We start from the raw sequence: 18,842 nt of genomic DNA, 5'->3' as shown, positions 1-18,842 counted from the left end.
TTTGTTATTGTATAATATGAATATGAACGTGCAATAATTCCCTACAAATGTTCAGAGCAGATGTTCACAATTTGTGCAAACTTATAATGTTATGTCAATAGGGACAATATTGAAACAGTGTAAATACATAAAGCTATTTATATGCATCCTCTTAAATACACAGGACCATCTTACAAAAAGCTACAAGGGCACACTGAAGACTTTTACCTTCTGAAAAGATGATCTCCCTTGTAGGGTGATCTTTGTCCTTCAAATAATGTGCATTCTCCACACACCCACAGCAGTAAAATCTAGTTTGGCTGAATGCAAATAAAAATTAAGCAAGCAGAGATTAATTGAGTGGCACCAAGGGTGCAAACATTCTGGTTCAATTAGGGGCAATGGCCGGGGAGGCAGGCTGAATCAATGGCAAGTGTGGGCCCGTCCAGGACTGGAGGTTGGATGAGTAACCTAACAGCACAAAGGTAGTGAAGAAATGGAGGTGGTGGAAAGGTAAAGTTGCTTGTCATCAGAATATATTTAGAAGCTGATTCCATGCCTTTGGATGATGTCACCAAAGTGGGTAGATAAGGAAGACAGGGGTAAGGATAGATCATGAGTCCATCCCAAAGATAACGGTGCGGCAGCAGGAACATTCTAGAACTTCAGTTGTCTAGCAAAAGAAATGAGCACAACTGATGAAGTGATACAGCTAAAGTGAGTGAATGCCCACTTCATTTGGTGCCTAATAGTCATCACTAAGCTATACCAAGATAGTTAATATCCCATCAACAACTAACGTATCATCTTTTATTGGCAAATGAAGTGAAATTGCCCAGACTTGCAATTTTTAAAAATCTTATTTTACAGGATGCCATACTGAAATATATCAATTCAGCAAAATCTTTCTACTCTCAAGAGATCTCTCTGAAGATTGAATTGCAGAACAAATTCAGGCCAGAGGCTTCCAAATGTATCTCATGACTCAATAAGTTTAGTGAGCAACTGAATCCATGGGATTGAAAAGTGGAAATCAGGCTGGGATCCTGCTCCTGATCGCAAATAGAATAGCAACCTGGGCCACAGATAAGTTGGTGTTCATTTTTAAAGTGCACTAAGTTGAGCATTTATGTCTGAAACCATGAAAATGAAATTACTAGAGGGAGGGGAAACAAAAGGGAAATATAGACTGGCAACACTGCAAGCTGTAATACTTAAACTGCACATATAAACTGCCATTTACTTAGAAATCCCACATCCATTAAATTATGGCTATAAAATTTTTGAACAAGTCACAGACAGTAGATATGTGGACTTTAGATGTCGCCCCCAAAATTAAACTAATCTCATATGGTTCCCATTCAAATAGCATACCTACACGCAGTGGCAAAGGCTCACAGATAGATAAAGACCACTAGGGCAAGACATCAGAGGCCTAGAAATATACACCAAGCAATGGTGGCCATGGAACAATACACACTTTCCAAAGAGGTTGCAAAGAGAGGAAGAACACCCTGAGAGGGTAAACAGGATAATTATCAGAATAGTTCCAGGGATGGGAGATTTTAGCTGCGAGGTTAGGTTGGAGAAACTGGGGTTCTCCTTGAAGCAAAGGAGCTTGAGGGAAGATTTGATAGAGGTGTACAGGTTATGACAAGTTTGGATAAGGGAGGCAAGGAAAAATAGTTCCCATTAGCTGATGGTGTAAGGAATAGGGGACATAGATTTAAGGTTTTGGGAAAAACCCAAAGGGGGGATGTGAAGAACTTTTTTACACAGTGAATGATAATGACCTGAGACTCGCTACACATGAGAGTACTGGAAGCAGAAACAACCAACGCCTTCAAAAGGAAATCAGATGGGCACTTGAAGGAAATAAATTTGCAGGGCTATTGCGGTAGAGCATGGGGTTGCGACTGACTGGTTTGCTCTACAGAGAGTCGGCATGGACTCCTAGGGTTGAATGGCCTCCTTCTGTGCCATAAATGAGACTGGGATAAGGAAGAAAATGAACTTCCCACAGTAGCTGGGCCCAATAGTTGAAATATGATGGATTTATGAAAGTAAAGACAGAACTTATAATTATCTAGCTGAAGAAAATTAAAGCTAGAAGAGCACATGGAAGATCATCACTGAGATTCTCCACCAGTGTCAATCATTCGGTGAAGAGCATGACCTGTAGTCACAATGTTAATCTCAGCAATATTGAGAATACAGCTATGGATGTTCCACCTTCAAAGGATGAAAGCTGCAAACTTGCTGGGTGAATAGACCTGCAAATCAAATGTACTGATGCATTTTTCAATTAAGGGCCAGTTTCTGGAAAAAAGTGAATCTATATTTGTCATCTCGGTTTAGCAAGGTGTTGAATACAAAACACTCTATCCGTGGGGAGGGCGAGGTGAATGAAAGGTAAAAGAACTGAGGTGGAAAGGGGAGAACTTAAAAAATACAGAAACCCACTAAAAGGGCATACAAAGACAACAGGCAAAAAAGTAAAAGAAAAATAGAATAACCATATTTCAAAGGCCATAAAAGAAATGTAAAATGTTCAATCACGTACATACTCAAGAAACAATCAACCATCATCATAGCAAGTGGTCAAAACTTTGGCCTCCATAAAGCTTCCATCTTGAATCTGAATGTCCAGACCTGAAGCATATATTTTTTCAGTTGAATGTGGTGTGTTTATGGGTTAATAACTTGCTAAATATCTACTGGTGCACAGATTCCTACATACCATTGAAATAAGTTCATCAGAAATCAAAAGTGAAAACATTTTTATATCAAGGAAAAGATCTGTATTTACAATTTTAGCATGATAACTGTATATGTATTTTCATTGAAGTTCATCAAGATGGCATATCACTGCTGTAGTTCTGTTGGTCTACAAAATAACCTTCAACGATATCCCCGTGGCAGGGCTGGACATTCAACCATGATCTTGATGCAGGAATTTTTTTCCTGTTCAATTTATTAAAAAATAATAGTCTATTCAAATATAAAGTTAGACCTTTCTATATCATTGCACTGCTCCTACCACCTTGAAAGAAAATGACAGTATTTGAATTATTGTAACTTGCGCTATTCTATTGCATAGCTGTTTGTAAAGTTCCGCACGCAATGTGCAAAAAACAGCATCAGCGATCCGTTAGCAGCATTATCCCTTCGTCCCGCCATGCGGCACAAGAAATTATTTCACAAAGGCCCAATTTATTCAGTCTCCAACCTTGCTCCAAAATTAGTGAAAGGAGAGAAATTTATGTCCTTTTGATAAATGTACATCCAGGTCCCAATTGTCCACTTTCACGCTGATCTTCATCTGGAAAAATGGTGTGTGAATCACAGACTAGAGTCTTCACCAACCAACATGATGCAAAATAATCATAAGAATTAAGTTTTCTCTCCCTTCCAATTCCGACTTGCAATCCATCCAGCAATTCAAGAGTAACTGTCAATATTTGGCCATGTCAACAACAAAGCAAGCATCAGGCATGCTTGGGGTTTCAAGCCGAAATGTCTGAATGGCATTCCAATATCACATCAACTGACTGCAGGTAATAAGTGTGTCTATCTTATAGCTACTTTTACGAAGAGGAGATTTATAGCCTGAAAATAACCTGAAAAGGCGCATTATGTAACTCTTCTATTTGAGTGTTTGCATCTTTTTCAAGTATTCATTTAAGAGTTGCTATCTAAATGCTCAATTGCGAGTCATCTTAGCTCGAGCTTCTATGTAATGTTTCTCCAGGTTATGGAAAAACTTACAATGAAATTTGCCCAAATGTCTATTGAGGGTTTTCATCAATTAGAAAATCTTGCAAACAATAAATTCAAAGTCCTCGCCTGTAGTGTAATATCTGACCTGCCATGACCACAGATCAAAAAACTGCAGGTGCATTGCCTATCATTCTCTGCCTATTGAAATTAATTAAAAAATCATTGGCACTATTTTATGATCCATGGTCATAGAGGGCCAGGACTTAGAATAAACATTTGTTAAAATCATTGCTATCTCAGCTTTGGTCACAAGCATCTTGAAACCTAATATGTTGTACATTTCATACTACAGTCATTTTAGCCAGCAAATCATGCTACTTCAGCAAGATATCAGCAACATAATTGCAAATAAAATAGCAACCTGATCCACACACAAGTTGATATTCATTTCCAAAATGCACTGTAAATCGAGCATTTCTATCAGAAATCATGGAGGTGAAATTAGGACAGAGGGAGGGGAAACAAAAGGGAGGTAATACATGGACTGGCAACACTGCAAGCTGCAATACTTAAATCGTACATATAATCAGCCATTTACTTATATATCCCACATCCATTAAATTTTGGATATAAAATTTTTGAACAAGTCACAGACCGTAGATTTGACACTGCAGTACCAGTAAATAACCATAGTGCATAAGAAGTGTACCATATTTCCATTTCTACATCGTAGACTGATGGGGTGAGGTTCTGCAGTCTGCAATGTCAAAAATGAAAAAAAATTCTTATTTAGTAAAAGTAATCACTATATACCACTCTGAGCTTGTGTTTTGCCCAAACATTAGTGATAGTAAACTTATGTATAACATTCTTAACACTCAAGTATTTCATTAATGAAACATTGTTATCTGAGTCATTGTAGCTATTCTCTGCAACTCATGCAAATACCTTGTGACCACACATTGGTGCAAAACTGAACATATTTACTTAGTATCACATTTAATCCAGAGAAACCTGAGTAAGTACCATCAAAATTAAAAATAATAGTGCAAAAGCTAATTTGTTTTTCTATTGCTTATTTTATTAATTTTTACTGTATAATTTATGAACTACTTTTCCCATTTTGACTGAAAATTTGGACAGTGCAATTTCTGATGTGTTCACAATATACAGGTGAAAGCTACAGTTCTGTACTCTTAGGATTATACAGTAAATGCAGCAGACACTTAAAACATTAATCAAGTAAGACAATCAGCTAGCCAGCTGACCAATGAAAAAATTTGATTTGATAGAGTGGTCAATTTTCTTTAAGTAGCACATCTTGATTTTGTACAAAATTAGGACAAAATCAAGTACTTTAAATATCAATGAAAGATACACCATTGAAGCTATGAGAATTTATGATTTAAAAAACCTCACAGATATCATGTTTTTAAAATTATTTCATGGGAGGTGGGCATCACTGGCTAGGCCATCATTTATATTGCCCTAAGACAAAAGCAAAATACCTGCTGAGTTTTTCCAGCTATTTTTGTTTTTGTTTCAGATTTATATTGCCCATCCCTAATTGTGCTTGAGAAGGTGTGAAAATATTTCAGGCTTTGTTACAGCAGAGATTTTAGCATTAGTTCTTGAAGTTTATAAAAGTGTTGCTTGCATCTAGTCAGTTTGGTAACATCAACTTATTTGATAAATTTAGCGCACGCCACCATCTCTATTTGAGGGATGCCACTGGAATTTCACAAAAAGTATCCCCAACTGTGTTTCTTTTGATTTTATCTCCAGTCTTCCTGGCCCACACTGCACTTCAACAGGTAAAAACATTGGGCCATGGATTTCACAACTAATGTGAATGCCACTATTATGGAAAACAGGACAATAATAAAGATGGGGTAAGTTGACCTGAAGATTGCTCTTCTTCAACTCTTGCTCTCACAAATGAAAATCACTTCTACTGAAATGCACTCCATCATTCAGGCTTTACAAATTATGACAGATATACCAATACACTAAATAAATGAAGTATGTTCAAATCAAGCCGAGCTTTTCCCAATGACAGTAATAACAAAGACAAGAACAGACCCTGCACGCCACTGGAGCAACATACTTTCCAAAAGCAAGTAGCTCGTACATTATACCAAGCTCAATATTGGTTTAATGCAGGGATGTCAGAGGTTCGGCTTGCTGAACAATTTAAACCGGCTCACAGGGTGCTATAGTTAGGATTGCTAAATTTCCTGGCCATTACTTCTCAAATCCTGCTAGAACCGAATCTTATTAATTCTGGGCCGCAGCAGGTCCCCACATCATCATCCTTTGCCAACACAGAGAGCCAGCGCCTGATCAGGGGTGACTAGAAACAGGGCCAGCTAATGGAAGGGGTGAGTGATGGAGAGCAGAGGCTAGGGAGGCAGGAGACCAGGATTCGTGCAGTGAGAAGACAGGAATTTTCAGGGCAAGTAGCAAGATTGGTTGAGAGAGAAAGAGTTGTAGTTGGGGAGAGGGTGACGAGACTAGGGAGATGGGAAAAATCGGGATTGGGGAATGTTCCTGTGGTCAGGAATCAGGTCTCAGAGGAGCAGGAGAGTAGGGAATGGGGATCATGATGGGTTTTGGAGGAAGCAAGAGAGAACTGGGGAATGGGGTGGGGTGGTATTAGGACTCAGCATTTCCTGCAGAGCTGGGCATAGCAGCAACAATATGGTGAGAGGGGGTGTTGCAGAGAGAGAAGGGCAAGCAGAATTGAGGTGAGTGAAACTTGGGGATCTTTTAGTAGGTAAACATTAAAAGATTATTTCTACTCGTGGACAAATGGGGAACAAGAGGATGAAGTCTGAAGATTCCCACTGCATAAAGGGAGCTGCAGCCTTGAATTTACATCACAATACATGGAGGAGTGAGGTGTAGGAGGAATGAGTATCGGTTGGCAGCAGACGGCTCCTGCTCCACCACGCTCCTCAGAAGGGGAAGTAAACATATTTTCCCCACCATTTCTTCAGCAGCTTCCAGTGGTCATTTAAGAACTGTTGCTGAACTTGAAAGACTAGATGGACATTGCATGACACATGCTCCACTTAGTCTTTCTTATATTTTACAAAAATGTTGTCTCGAAACAGGTGCGAGACCTTTCTTTGCAAATTTAAGTTGAACCAATGGGTATAAAATGGCACAATATACATCAATTTCTACCCTGTGTCCATTGATGAATGTGACTTATGCCAAATGTTAGGATTTCGGATCAGGCCCATCATATAAATTAAGTTTGACATCCCTAGTTTAGCAGACAAACAAAAATATCACTGTTGATGTTGTCACCAGCCTATTTAATACCTTTGATACTGCTACCCTATAGCAAAAATGAGAACGTTTATACCATACATGTTAAATATTGCACGATAAATGTCTTGAGATCCCATTGATTCAACACCTCAAAATGCATCAACCATTGCCACATTTGGCGACAGGCTTGTAAGCACCAGTATTTCACTTGTGTTTATGCACCACAAGATGCTCTCTCAAGGCAAACTGCAGCTTGTTTCCCCACAATTCAAGTGAACATAATACTTGCACGCTTTAGGTGAAATCCTAGTGACAAAGTTTAACTTAAATATCCAACTTCCAATTTTTGTGTGTAGGGTTGGGCGATGGTGATGTGGTGGCAATAAAGATCTTAAGTAATCTGACAATTCATTGGGTACATGCTGTTACAAGTCTGAACACTAAGTAAACAGAACCAAAATCTTCCCAGTCAACTAGGGTTTGGCTCTTTGTTCAGTTCCTGTACACCTCTGCTTAGGTAATTAAGATGCAAAGCCATGCACATATTCTTACCTTTCTTCCATCACTTGCATGACAGTTTACATTTAATGGAGTAAGCAATGCCATGAGCTTCTCTTCATTACCGCTCCTGGAAAGGAAAACATTTACATTTAGAAGAGAAAAAATTCTCAATGCATTAGTGCTTCAGCAACTGAAGAAATTAAGTTTTGAACAATGCAAGATCTCACAATAAAGCAGTGAAAAGTGAATTAAATTTAGAAGTTTATCTCTGAACTTGGTCCTCAGAGCTATACTGATGCATGATAGAGAAAAAGTTATTACTTATTAAAAAATTATAAGTTTGTCTTTGTGCTTCCATTTTAAAGCACTGTACATAAAGTTACACAACACACTCAAATACAAGCAGAATGTGAAAAACATCCCGAAGTGACCAACCCATGCCCTGATGTGCACCCGCCCTCAAATTTGGCCCCACAAGAGCCTCCGTGTTAATTACTGCTGCTCACCCCGGTATTGAATTATTATTACAGGGTCCCTTGAGGAACAGGGCTAATCTCACCTGCAATCTGAATCTGGTTTATTTTCCTAGTGTATGTATGTCCAAATGTAGTATACAACAGGTATTTAGAGGCACAGGGGGCAGGACACACCAGAGGTGAGCATGGGAAGAGGGCTAGGGATCAGGGTGAAGAAATAACGTCACTGATCCAGTAACTAGATGGCCAAAATTCAAGCACAACTTCGATGAAAACAAACAAAAAAACTCTTATAATACAAAGCCACATTGGAGTCCTGAGTTTTAATTGGGAGCATTTAACAGTATAGACTCATTTAATGTTTTTTTAGTTTATTAAGCAAATGGGTGCCAATGTTGCAACATGAAACATTTTTCTACACCTTAAATAGCTAGGATTCAGCATTTCCAACACAGGAACAGGATAAGCTTGATACATAGTAAAGCTTCTGCTATTCCATTCCAACAAAGTGCCTCAACTCCCAACTCTAAAGCAACACACCCTCCTACACCAGTGTGAATATTTTATTGCAATATACTATCTTTACTGCTTAGAGTAAAGTGGTCAATTTAGTGCCAAATTATAGCAAGTCAGGTTTTCACTCCCAACAACTTCAGCTGGGTTCAAATTCCCCAAGCTTCTTTTACATAAATCTCTTACAGTCACCAGGGAGAAGAATTCTTCATTAGAATTCAAATCCAAGTTCCCAGACTGAAAGGACAATGTGTGAATCCCATCATCCCATTATCTACTCAATACTCTAGGAAGACACGACAAAGACAACCCTTAAGAAAATTGAGATCTATTTAGGACTCATTAAATTAAACATGATCCCAGCAAAGTTACAACTTGCCAGAATGATCCTTATGAAAAAAATAAGTACTATAGCTCCAAAAATCAATTTCATTTGTAATGCACATTAAACTTGAAACCAAAATACAAGCATTGCCCGCAGGCTCTAGATTTCTGATAATTTGCTTTCGGATTACTAAATAAAATGCAGTTTGTTTTTATGACGTAACTTATAAATAAAGTTTGACAATAAAAATCCTTGACTTTAGAGCAGTTTTATCTTTCTGTCATAAGTGCCCAAGCTAAAAGTTGAAGGCAACAAGCCCTGGAAGATGGCTGTCAGCAGGCATCCAAGGGTTTGATGTAATTATAAATAAAACATACATCGAAATTGGGATTAATTAGATGCCTTTGCTGACTGAAACAATAATTGTGGACAACATGGAGCAAGATCAGTTGATGCAATGACTTCTCACTCAGCCTGTTTGGGCCCAAACAGAAGAATTTTTAATCATAATAGATTTACAAATGCCTCTCTCGACTCCACCCCACCATTTTCCTCTGAATTTGTCACATTGCTTGTCAGACCTTCAGTGGGTGAACAGAAATTTCTTCTAATTAACTATTGGAAAGTCAAAGCTTTCCGACCCCACCACAAACTCCTTTCCCCAAGTCACTGGCTCAATTTCCCTCCTTTGTCCCTACCCGAGGCTGAAACAGACTGTTCACATCCTTTTTATCCTATCTGATCTGGCGTTCAGTTTCTGATACAAATGCTCTCCTTCACCAAAATCACCTACTTTTATTTCTGTATCCCTGTCTCAGTCCATCTATTGCTGAGGCCTTCATCCATACTTCCAGACAAATATTCTAATGGTCTCCAGGTTTTCCCACTTTCCACCCTCCATAATCATAAGCTCATCCAAAACTCTTCAAAGATAGATGGTTTAGTAAGTTGTGAAGAGGACATGGATAGGTTAAGCGAGTGGGCAAAAATTTGACAGATGGAGTGGGAAAATGTGAACTTGTCCACTTTGGCAGGAAGAATAGAAAAGCAGCATATTATTTAAATGGAGAGAGATTGCAGGACTCTGAGGAAGAGAGGGATCTGGGTGTCCTGGTACATAAACCAGGGAAAGTTAGTTTGCCGGTACAGCAAGTTATGAGGAAGGCAAATGGAATGTTGTAGTTTATTGCAAGGGAATGGAATTTAAAAGCAGGGATGTTTTGCTACAGTTGAGACCACATTATAGAGTACTGTGTACAGTTTTAATCTCCTTATTTAAGAAAGCATATAATTACATTAGAAACGGATTAGAGACGATTCACTGGATACCAGGGATTGGTGAGGGGGTGGGGGATGGTGCGGGTTATCTTAAGAGCAAAGGTTGGACTGGCTGGGTCTGTATCCACTGGAGTTTAGAAGAATGAGAGGTGATCTTATTGAAACATATAAGATCCTGAGGGTGGAACCTGAGACAGGGTGGAAGCTGGAAGGATGTTTCCCCTTAAGGGAGAGACTAGAACTAGAGGGCATAGTTTAAAAATAAAGGGTCTCCTATTTAAGATGGAGATGAGAAGAAATGTTTTCGCATAGAGGGTTGTGAATCTTTGGAATTCTCTTTCCCACGGAGCGGTGGAGGCAGGGTCAATGAACAAGGGAGTCAAAGGTTATTGAGGATAGGCGGAATGTGGAGTTGAGGCCACAATCAGATCAGCCAGGATTTTACTGAATGGTGCAGCAGGCTCGAGGACTGAATGGCCTACTCCTGCTCCTAATTTGTTTGTTCTTCTGCCTGTATCCTAACTTGCACCAAATCCCCACCATCACTCCTGTGGCCGCTGTTCTACATTGGCGTTGGGTCCAGCAATGCCTTGATTTTGAAATTCCCATGCTTGTATTCATATTCCACCAATGGTTCCCCAAGAAAGTAGACAAAAGAGGAACGGAAAGAAAGAACAATAGGATGGTTTGGACACTAGATTGCTTGAGATCTGGGTATAAGTAAAGGGATTTAACAAGTAGTTGGGATGCATAAAGTTAGACATGAAATGTTCAGATTAATGAATGCACATTAGCCAGTCCAATGTGCAAACTGTTCAATAATGGGTAGTTTCATTCAACATTTACAAACCTGAAATGGCAACGTCTAGTGCTGCTCTGGTGTAATAAGGGGTATAATGTAAACAATCCTCAAGGGAACTATATTTCTCTAATTGTGGGTTTGAGTAGAGAAAGCTACCTCATTGTTATAAGGACCTGTATGTATCAGCCTAAATTTGAAAGAAAGATTGGCAACTTCCTCTTCATGCACCCTAAAACAACTTTGTTGCAATTCTATGATCAAACTATTTAGACCTGTGTTCTTTCCTTTTTTTTGCAAAAGGCTTCACTATCAAAACTTGAAATTTTCTGCCTTTAGGCAGGCCTCAGAAGACTGCAACCATCACTTTAGTGCATTTCTAGGCTTGCATTCCAGTGCAGTATAAAGGAAATGTTGCATTGTGAGAAGTGTCGACCTTTGGACGAGATTATATCCAGAGGTCACATTAGCTTGCTCTGTTGATCCCATGACTATTCAAATCAGTGTAGGAAGTACTGACCAAAATTCTCCTCTCAGCCAATGCCATGAAAAAATGATTGTCACCAATCTCATTGGTATTTGTAGCATATTGCTGTTTCAAAGTAGATGTTATGTTTCCTTGCTTAATGATTACCAAATGTCAAAAGCAATTATATGAAATGTTTCAAGACATTTGAATGAAGTACAAGGAACTCATCAATGTCTTATTGACTAAGATTGTGACCAATCAGCTCTCTTCCCCCACTTCCCACCCGGCCAATTTTCCTCTAAAGCTCCTCCCAGCCCCAGTCCTGAACTTGCTCTGTTTTCTTGTTTTTCTCCCATCTACCCTCATGCTCTTGACGAGGTCATATTGTCCACAAGATCCAATGCTCCTTTGACACTGTTCTCATGAAACTGCTGACCACATTACTACCTTATCTAGTTCCCATGTTAGATAATATTGTCAATGGTTCTCTTTCTTCCAGTACTATCCCTCTTTCAAATCTGCATGTCATCACTCCCTCAAAAAACCAACCTTTGAGCCAACTGTTAATGCAAACTATTGCCCCATCTCCAATCTCCCTTTTTTACTCAAACCCCTGAATGCATTGTTGTCCCTAATCTATACCTATCCTTATTGGAACTCCATATTTCAATCCCTTCAAACATGTTCCTGCCCCTGTCACTACAGTTATCAAAGTCACAAATTACATTGTGAGACTGTGACAAAGGTAAACTAACCCTCCTTATTCTTCCTGAGCTCATTGCAGTCTTTGATACGACTGACTACACAACCTCCTTCAATGTTTCTATCGCCAAGTTTGCAGATGACACAAAAATAGGCGGGAAGGCAAGTGATGAAGGTGACACAAGGAGTCTACAGGGGGAGATAGACAGGTTAAGTGAGTGGGCAAAAACTTGGCAGATGGAATAGAATATGGGAAAATGTGAGGTTAAGCACTTTGGCAAGAAGAATAGAGCAGCTGAATATTATTTAAATGGAGAAAGACTGCAGAAGGCTGTAGCACAGAGGGATTTAGGAGTCCTTGTGCATGAATCCCAAAAAACTAACATACAGGTTCAACAGGTAATAGAGAAGGCAAATAGAATGTTGGCCTTTATTTCAAAGGAAATGGAGTATAAAAATAGGGAAGTCTTGCGGCAACTACACAAGGCGCTAGTTGGGCTAGTTAATTGAACAGTTTTGGTCCCCTTATCTAAGGAAAGATATACTGGCATTGGAGGCAGTCCAGAGAAGGTTCACCAGGTTGATCCTGGGTATGGTGGGATTTTCTTATGAGGAGTGGTTGAGTAGATTGGGCCTGTACTCATTGGAGTTTAGAAGAATGAGAGGCGACCTTATTGAAACATATAAGATTCTTAGGGGGCTTGACAGGGTAGATGCTGACAGGTTGTTTCCCCTTGTGGGAGAGCCTAGGCCCAGGGAGCACAATCTCAGAGTAAAGGGACGCTCCATTTAAAAAAAAAATGAGGAGGAATTTCTTCTCTCAGAGGGTAGTCAATCTGTGGAATTCTTTACCACAGGGGGCTATAGAGGCTGTGTCATTAAGTATATTCAAGGCTGATATAGACAGATTTTTAATCAGTAAGGGAATCAAGGGTTATGGGGAAAGGGCAAGAAAGTGGAGTTGAGGATTATCAGATCAGCCATGATCTCATGGAATGCTGGAGTAGACTCAATGGGCCAAGTGGCCTACTTCTGCTCCTACGTCTTATGGTCTCTCTCTACCATTGTCCAGAATGGAACTACACTCACCTGGTTCCATTCTTATCTATCTAATCATAGCCAGAGTACCATCTGCAATGGCTTTTCTTCCCACTCTCACAATGCCGTACAAGGTGCACCCCACCACCCCCAAGGATCTATCTTTGGTCCCCTCCTATTTCTCACCCACATGCTGCCTTTTGGCTGCATTCATTCGAAGGCACAGCATCAGTTTCCAGATGTATGTGGATGATAACAAGCTCTATCCCACCATCACTTCTCTCAGCCCCTCCACCCAAGTCTAAATTGTGGCACTGCTTATCTGGCATCAAGTTCTGGATGAACAGAAATTTTCTTCAGTTAGATGCCGAGAAAACCGAAGTCATTGTCTTTGTCCCCCGCTATAAAGTCTGTTCCCTAGCTACCAACTCCATTCATTTCCCTGATAACTGTCTAAGGCCAAACCAGATTGTTCATAAGCTTGACAGCAGATTTAACCCGAAGATGAGCTTCTGAACACATATCCACATACCACTAAAACTGCCTAATTCTACTTCTATAACATCGTTCAACTCTGCCCCGCCTCTGTTCATCTGCTGCTGAAACCCTCGCCCATGTCTTTGTTAATTCTAGACTTGATCACCCCAATACACACTATTTATCCTCTGTAAACTTGAGGTCATCCAAAACTCTGCTGCCCGTGTCCAGGCTCACGTGAAGTCCCCATTCACCCATCACCCGTGCTCGCTGACCGACAGTGGCTACTGGTTCAGCAATTAAGCAACATTCCAATTTTAAAATTCTTATCCTTATTTTCAAATCCCTTCATGGCCTCGCCTCTACCCTCCCTATCTCTGTAATCTCTTCCATCCCCACAATCCTCCAAGGTAGCTGCCCTCCTCTAATTCTGGCTTTTTAAGTATCCCTGATTTTAATTGCTCCAATGACAGCCTTCAGCTGTTGAGGCCCTAAGCTCCAGAATTTCCTTCCTAAATCTCTTTGTCTCTCTAACTCTCTTTCCTTCTTTAAGACAGTCCATAAAACCTACCTTTTCGACCAAGCTTTTGGCTATGTAGCCTATTAACTCCTATTGTGGTCTGGTGTCAAATTAAGCACTGTAAGGCTCCTGTGAAGTACTTTCCAATGTTTTATTATGCTAAAGGAATACAAGTATAATTCATTGATGTTGATGTGATTAGGACATACCAAAATGCAAGTAATTTATTTTAACCAATAAAACTGTAAAATTTAGAAAGTAGCTATAGCAATATATGCAATCTTTTTCAGTTGTGATATCAATTTTGTCATACTCCGCTGCAATTTTGCTTCAAGTCAACAATCAGACAATAAATGGGAAGAAATGAAAGTGATAAATGCTTCCTTTTTATAGGTAAAACACTATTTCTCCAAACAGCATGTCACAATGGAAATTGAACACTAGGGTGCAGGGATTATACTGAACAGAACAATAGGGAACTTCAATTAAATTTTACTGGCAACCAGAAGGGAAGTAAGCAAATCTAAATAGCACTGTAGTTTCATTAGTCAGTCAGCAATAATTTGAGAATAGCTTGCATTGCAAGCTTTATCTTGACAGCATTGGTAGCATACTACAAGGCTATAGGTACAGCTATAAGGCGATAGGTACAGAAGAGATGAAATGTGAAATTACAAAATTTGTATCCTACCCAGAACTACCTTACTTTTGCTAGTTTTAAAATAAGTCTTCAGGCTTCAAGGCATCCAGATCACTAGTCCAGTAACATAATCAACTATACCCAGGCAAGAAGACAAATATATTAGTTCCTACTATTCAAGCTAAAATAGAGAACATCTGTAAAAATAACTTTTTAAAACTGTCACCACATTTACAATCTCCAGCTCAAGCTGCTGAGAAATTTATGTCCACCTGTAGGGATTCTGTTTACACAGTGTGAAGGGAAAATTCACTCCCTCACAGCGATCAATTTCACAATAGGGAGTGGGAATGTGCGAGGGTGTAGCTTTACCAGTTAAAGCCGAGCAATGCACAACAGTAGATCACTGGTCATATATCTGTTCCTGCAGATGGGATACATCATCCATTAGGATTTTTAAAAATCTGCAGCCAAGTGGAAATCACACTCCCTGTTGACACAACTACTCCTAATTCCATTAATGAGTCAATCAACATCAGTGCATTGGATACCTACAAAGTTACCCATCTCAGCAATCAATGAGATAAACATCCTCATTTACTTAAGAAATGTTGGCTGTCTTCTCAATGTTTTGAGTAGTATCGCTCATTCGGCTCCAGTGTTACAAGATTAATTAAGAGGGCGGAAAAAATAGTTGGACGGTCAACTTGAGCATAGAATTTGACGACTTGCTGCTGCTTCTGCAGTCACATCTGGCTACTTTGGCAATTTCAGACAAGTACCCAATGTACAAACAGGGCGCCACTTAAATAAGCTCAACAATGAAAAACGCAAGCAAGTTTAGAACAATAGTCTGTGACAGACCAGTTGGCTCAAACAATAGCAGCTTCCAATATACTTCAAATGTCCATCTCATGCAACGAAGAACAATCTTCCACAGTTCTGACCCCCTCCTTCAATTGGGAGATATTGAGATCTGCAGTGAACTACTAAAGTCATCTTGCAGCCAGGAGAAGAATCAGTAAAAGGATGATCATATCCAGGTGATGGTCTGTATTTGGAGAAAGCTTGCTGTGTGACTCAGCATTCACAAGTTTACAAAGGACATAAAACCAGTAAAGGGTCTGACATCTAATTGTTATCCAATTGTGGAAACTGAATGAAGATTGGGTGAGGATTGTCTGTGGTGCTTTAATAGCTGTCACTGTCAGTACTTACATATATGGAAGAACAGCTAACAGGCAAGCAGCACCTATGGCCCTGTTCAGTAGCTAAGGGTCAAGCCCTTCTGAATGGAGAAGAAAACTGGCAGAAAGAAATGTTCATAGAGATTCATCTCAAAGAAAACGGCTCTAAATTAGGCCTCAGCTGCTCGAATAAAACATCAAATCAATGAGCTGAAAGGGACGTGATCCTTCACTGAAAATATGCAGGATATGTAAACATTTCAAATAGATGTTTAAAAACTGGGGGGGAGGAGAGGGAGGGAGGAAAAACAGCTCCTCCAGTAGCCTGAAAAACATCACATTTTATTCATTATAATTTTAAGACTGAAGCACATTCTCAGAGTCTTTACCAACATATTGAGCAGATACCACTTACCTTGCTGCTTCAAGAAGTTCATCCTTCTTGTATTCACCTGTGTGATTGTAAAAAATCATATTATTAGTGGTATAAACAGAAAAAATATACTGAAAGTCCACACCCTACTGGGTAATGAAGCAATGCCGCTAAGAGCTGAAGACAGAAGCATCAATATTGCCTTGGAGACTGGTTACAAATCATACAGAGCCATTCAAATAGCCAATCACTGCACACGTACTGCCTTTAAATGCAATTATTCTGATGACAGCATCAAGTGCCAGGTTTCCCTATTTCATGGCTACCATCTGCTTTTGACTGCAAACGTTTGAGATTGCAGACTCTTTAATAATGCCAATAACTTTCACCATTTACCGCACAAATTGTATGTGGCATGTCTCTGCTCTGAAATAAATCCCTATGATTTACACTTCAGATTTAATTCAAGTTGCTAAAGCTATCCACTCAAAAGTATGTCTGTTAAAATTATATTGCAGCTAAGGAAACAATGCCTCTATTTACTAAATCATATAATTCAAAGGGGCAAAATGTAAATATACATTATTAGTAAAATCTACACATCAGTTTTCATGCCTTATGCTACGAGCACTAGTTAAAGTGGTGTCTAAATCCTCTTGGGGTGAACAGGCAGCTTTTTAAGATTGTTCCCCCCCCCATCACCACCACAGAGAACCAGTAGTTCAGCCAAGTGTAGCGCTGGGTTATTAAATAGGTATGAGCTCAGGCTTAAATAAAGACAAATGTTTCTATGGCAATAAAGACACTTGGCACAATAAATCCACTAAAATTTGCCGAGTTTATTTTAGGCATCCAGTACAATAGGAAGAGAGAGCAAGTTTCCATGCTCAATTCAAGCATCACCACCAAGTTTGTGATGAGTGCAATAAAAGGCTTAAAATGGGGATTGATAGCTATCTCCGCATAGCACGTGTGCTTACACGTTTACATAAACTCATGCAGGGGCTGATTTTCTAGCAGACATGGTGCTCCTTTCTTTGCACAAAATACTAGAATTAAGATGGTAACCATGGTGATACTGGCTCAATTCCCTGAGCGTTGGCTTTGTCAAAAACCATCATGGAAACTACCTTAGATGTAGAAGAAATATATTGAGGATAGATTTTAAAAATTTAGCAAGCCTATTCAAAAGAAAAGAAAAGAAAAATCAAAATATGCTTTCAAGTGGAATTTACACAATGCCAATGCTACTGGATCAAAATGTAGCTGATTCCCTATTCTTACAATTTAGAATAGCAAAATATTTTGTTAAAATTAATTTGTTTAATGTATAAGATAGCACATTTCTTATTTTGGTGTTATCCTATTGAAGTTCAATTAATTCTCCTACTCTTTAGTAAAGCCATAAATTTTGCATTGTTATTCAGATTCTGAACTCAACAATGTTAAATGATCTAGATTTTAACACGAGCCTATTTTAACATCGAATTGCTTTGGCATTAAATCAAATGTTCATAAAAAGTATAATCTTAAAACAGGCAAACAATTTCTCAACTACAGCTTCTTGCACTTTCAGAGCCCTCCAAAAATAATGTCATGTAAAAAGATACAGCACTACGATCAACCATCAACACTGACACTGAAGTTCTTTCTCGACTTGAACCAAATAGTCAACCCAACAGCAGCCTGTCTCAATCATCACACACACAGATCAGAGGTGTAAAAGTATCAAAATTGCTGTGGTCCAACTGCAAAAAATGCATAAAAATATACAATTGCAGCCTTAACACTGTGGCTATTTTTGTGCCCGTTAACTTTGTATACACAAATAAAAGAAAGACATTCATTTATAACACCATTCACAACCTCAGGATGTTTCAAAGCGCTTTACAGCCAATAAGTAATTTTGAAGTATAGTCAGTATTGCGATGTAGGAACCATGGCTGTCAATTTTTGCACAGCCAACTCCCAAAACAGCAATGTGATAATGACAGGATAATCTGTTTTTGTGATGTTGATTGAGGTATAAATATTGGCCGGCACAGCAGGGATTACTCCCCTGTGATAAATTGTGTCGCAAGACATTTTATGTCCATTTGACAGAGCAGATGGGACCTTTGTCCAATGTTTAATCTGTTCAAGGCTTTAGAGTGGGTAAGCCTGCCAACCCTGGTTGCACATATTCCTGGAGGTATTTCTAAAAGTCTTGTAACCACCCAGTCAAACAGCCTTTTTCTTTCCTCTCTCCAACATTGTTAACCAATAAAAGTTCCAGGCAAATGAATAAAAATATTTTTTAAGCCTTCAGGACTTTTTTCTGGATTTGCTTACTGCAGGGCCTAGGAGGATAATGTTTAACTCCTGGAGACTCCAGGACAATCCTGAAGGGATGGCAACCCTAGAATGGGGCATTCAATTGATTCAAAGTTTTAAGAGTACAACCAACTGAACCATGGCTGACACAACTGAATGTAATTGACTATTCTTGTGAACTGGCTGAATAATTTGATGCATGAGCATGCAAAAAAGAAAAGAGTGACAAGCCCATCAACCCACTCAATGTCTC

General features: G+C 39.2%; 1 protein-coding gene across 5 annotated transcripts in view; it reads right to left on the bottom strand.

The window, feature by feature from the left end:
• Positions 1-18,842, bottom strand: part of tnksa (tankyrase, TRF1-interacting ankyrin-related ADP-ribose polymerase a) — a 183,280-nt gene that overhangs the window by 72,628 nt on the left and 91,810 nt on the right. For 3 of the 5 annotated variants that reach the window (XR_005942762.1, XM_041185621.1, XM_041185623.1), the window contains exons 4-6: positions 16,319-16,355; positions 7,531-7,606; positions 4,409-4,456 (exon numbers count right to left, since the gene is read on the bottom strand). Coding sequence is in view for 4 of the 5 variants with exons in the window: in XM_041185621.1 (XP_041041555.1) it covers positions 4,409-4,456; positions 7,531-7,606; positions 16,319-16,355 (161 nt within the window). In the remaining variant the exon portion in view is untranslated. The remainder of the gene's footprint in view (positions 1-4,408; positions 4,457-7,530; positions 7,607-16,318; positions 16,356-18,842) is intronic. The other 2 variants (XM_041185622.1, XM_041185624.1) reach the window with 1 other exon arrangement.

This window comes from Carcharodon carcharias, chromosome 4, assembly GCF_017639515.1.
Source record: "Carcharodon carcharias isolate sCarCar2 chromosome 4, sCarCar2.pri, whole genome shotgun sequence".
NCBI lineage: Eukaryota > Metazoa > Chordata > Chondrichthyes > Lamniformes > Lamnidae > Carcharodon > Carcharodon carcharias.
The sequence above is the reverse complement of the archived record's forward strand: the minus strand, read 5'-3'. Positions and strand labels throughout refer to the sequence as shown.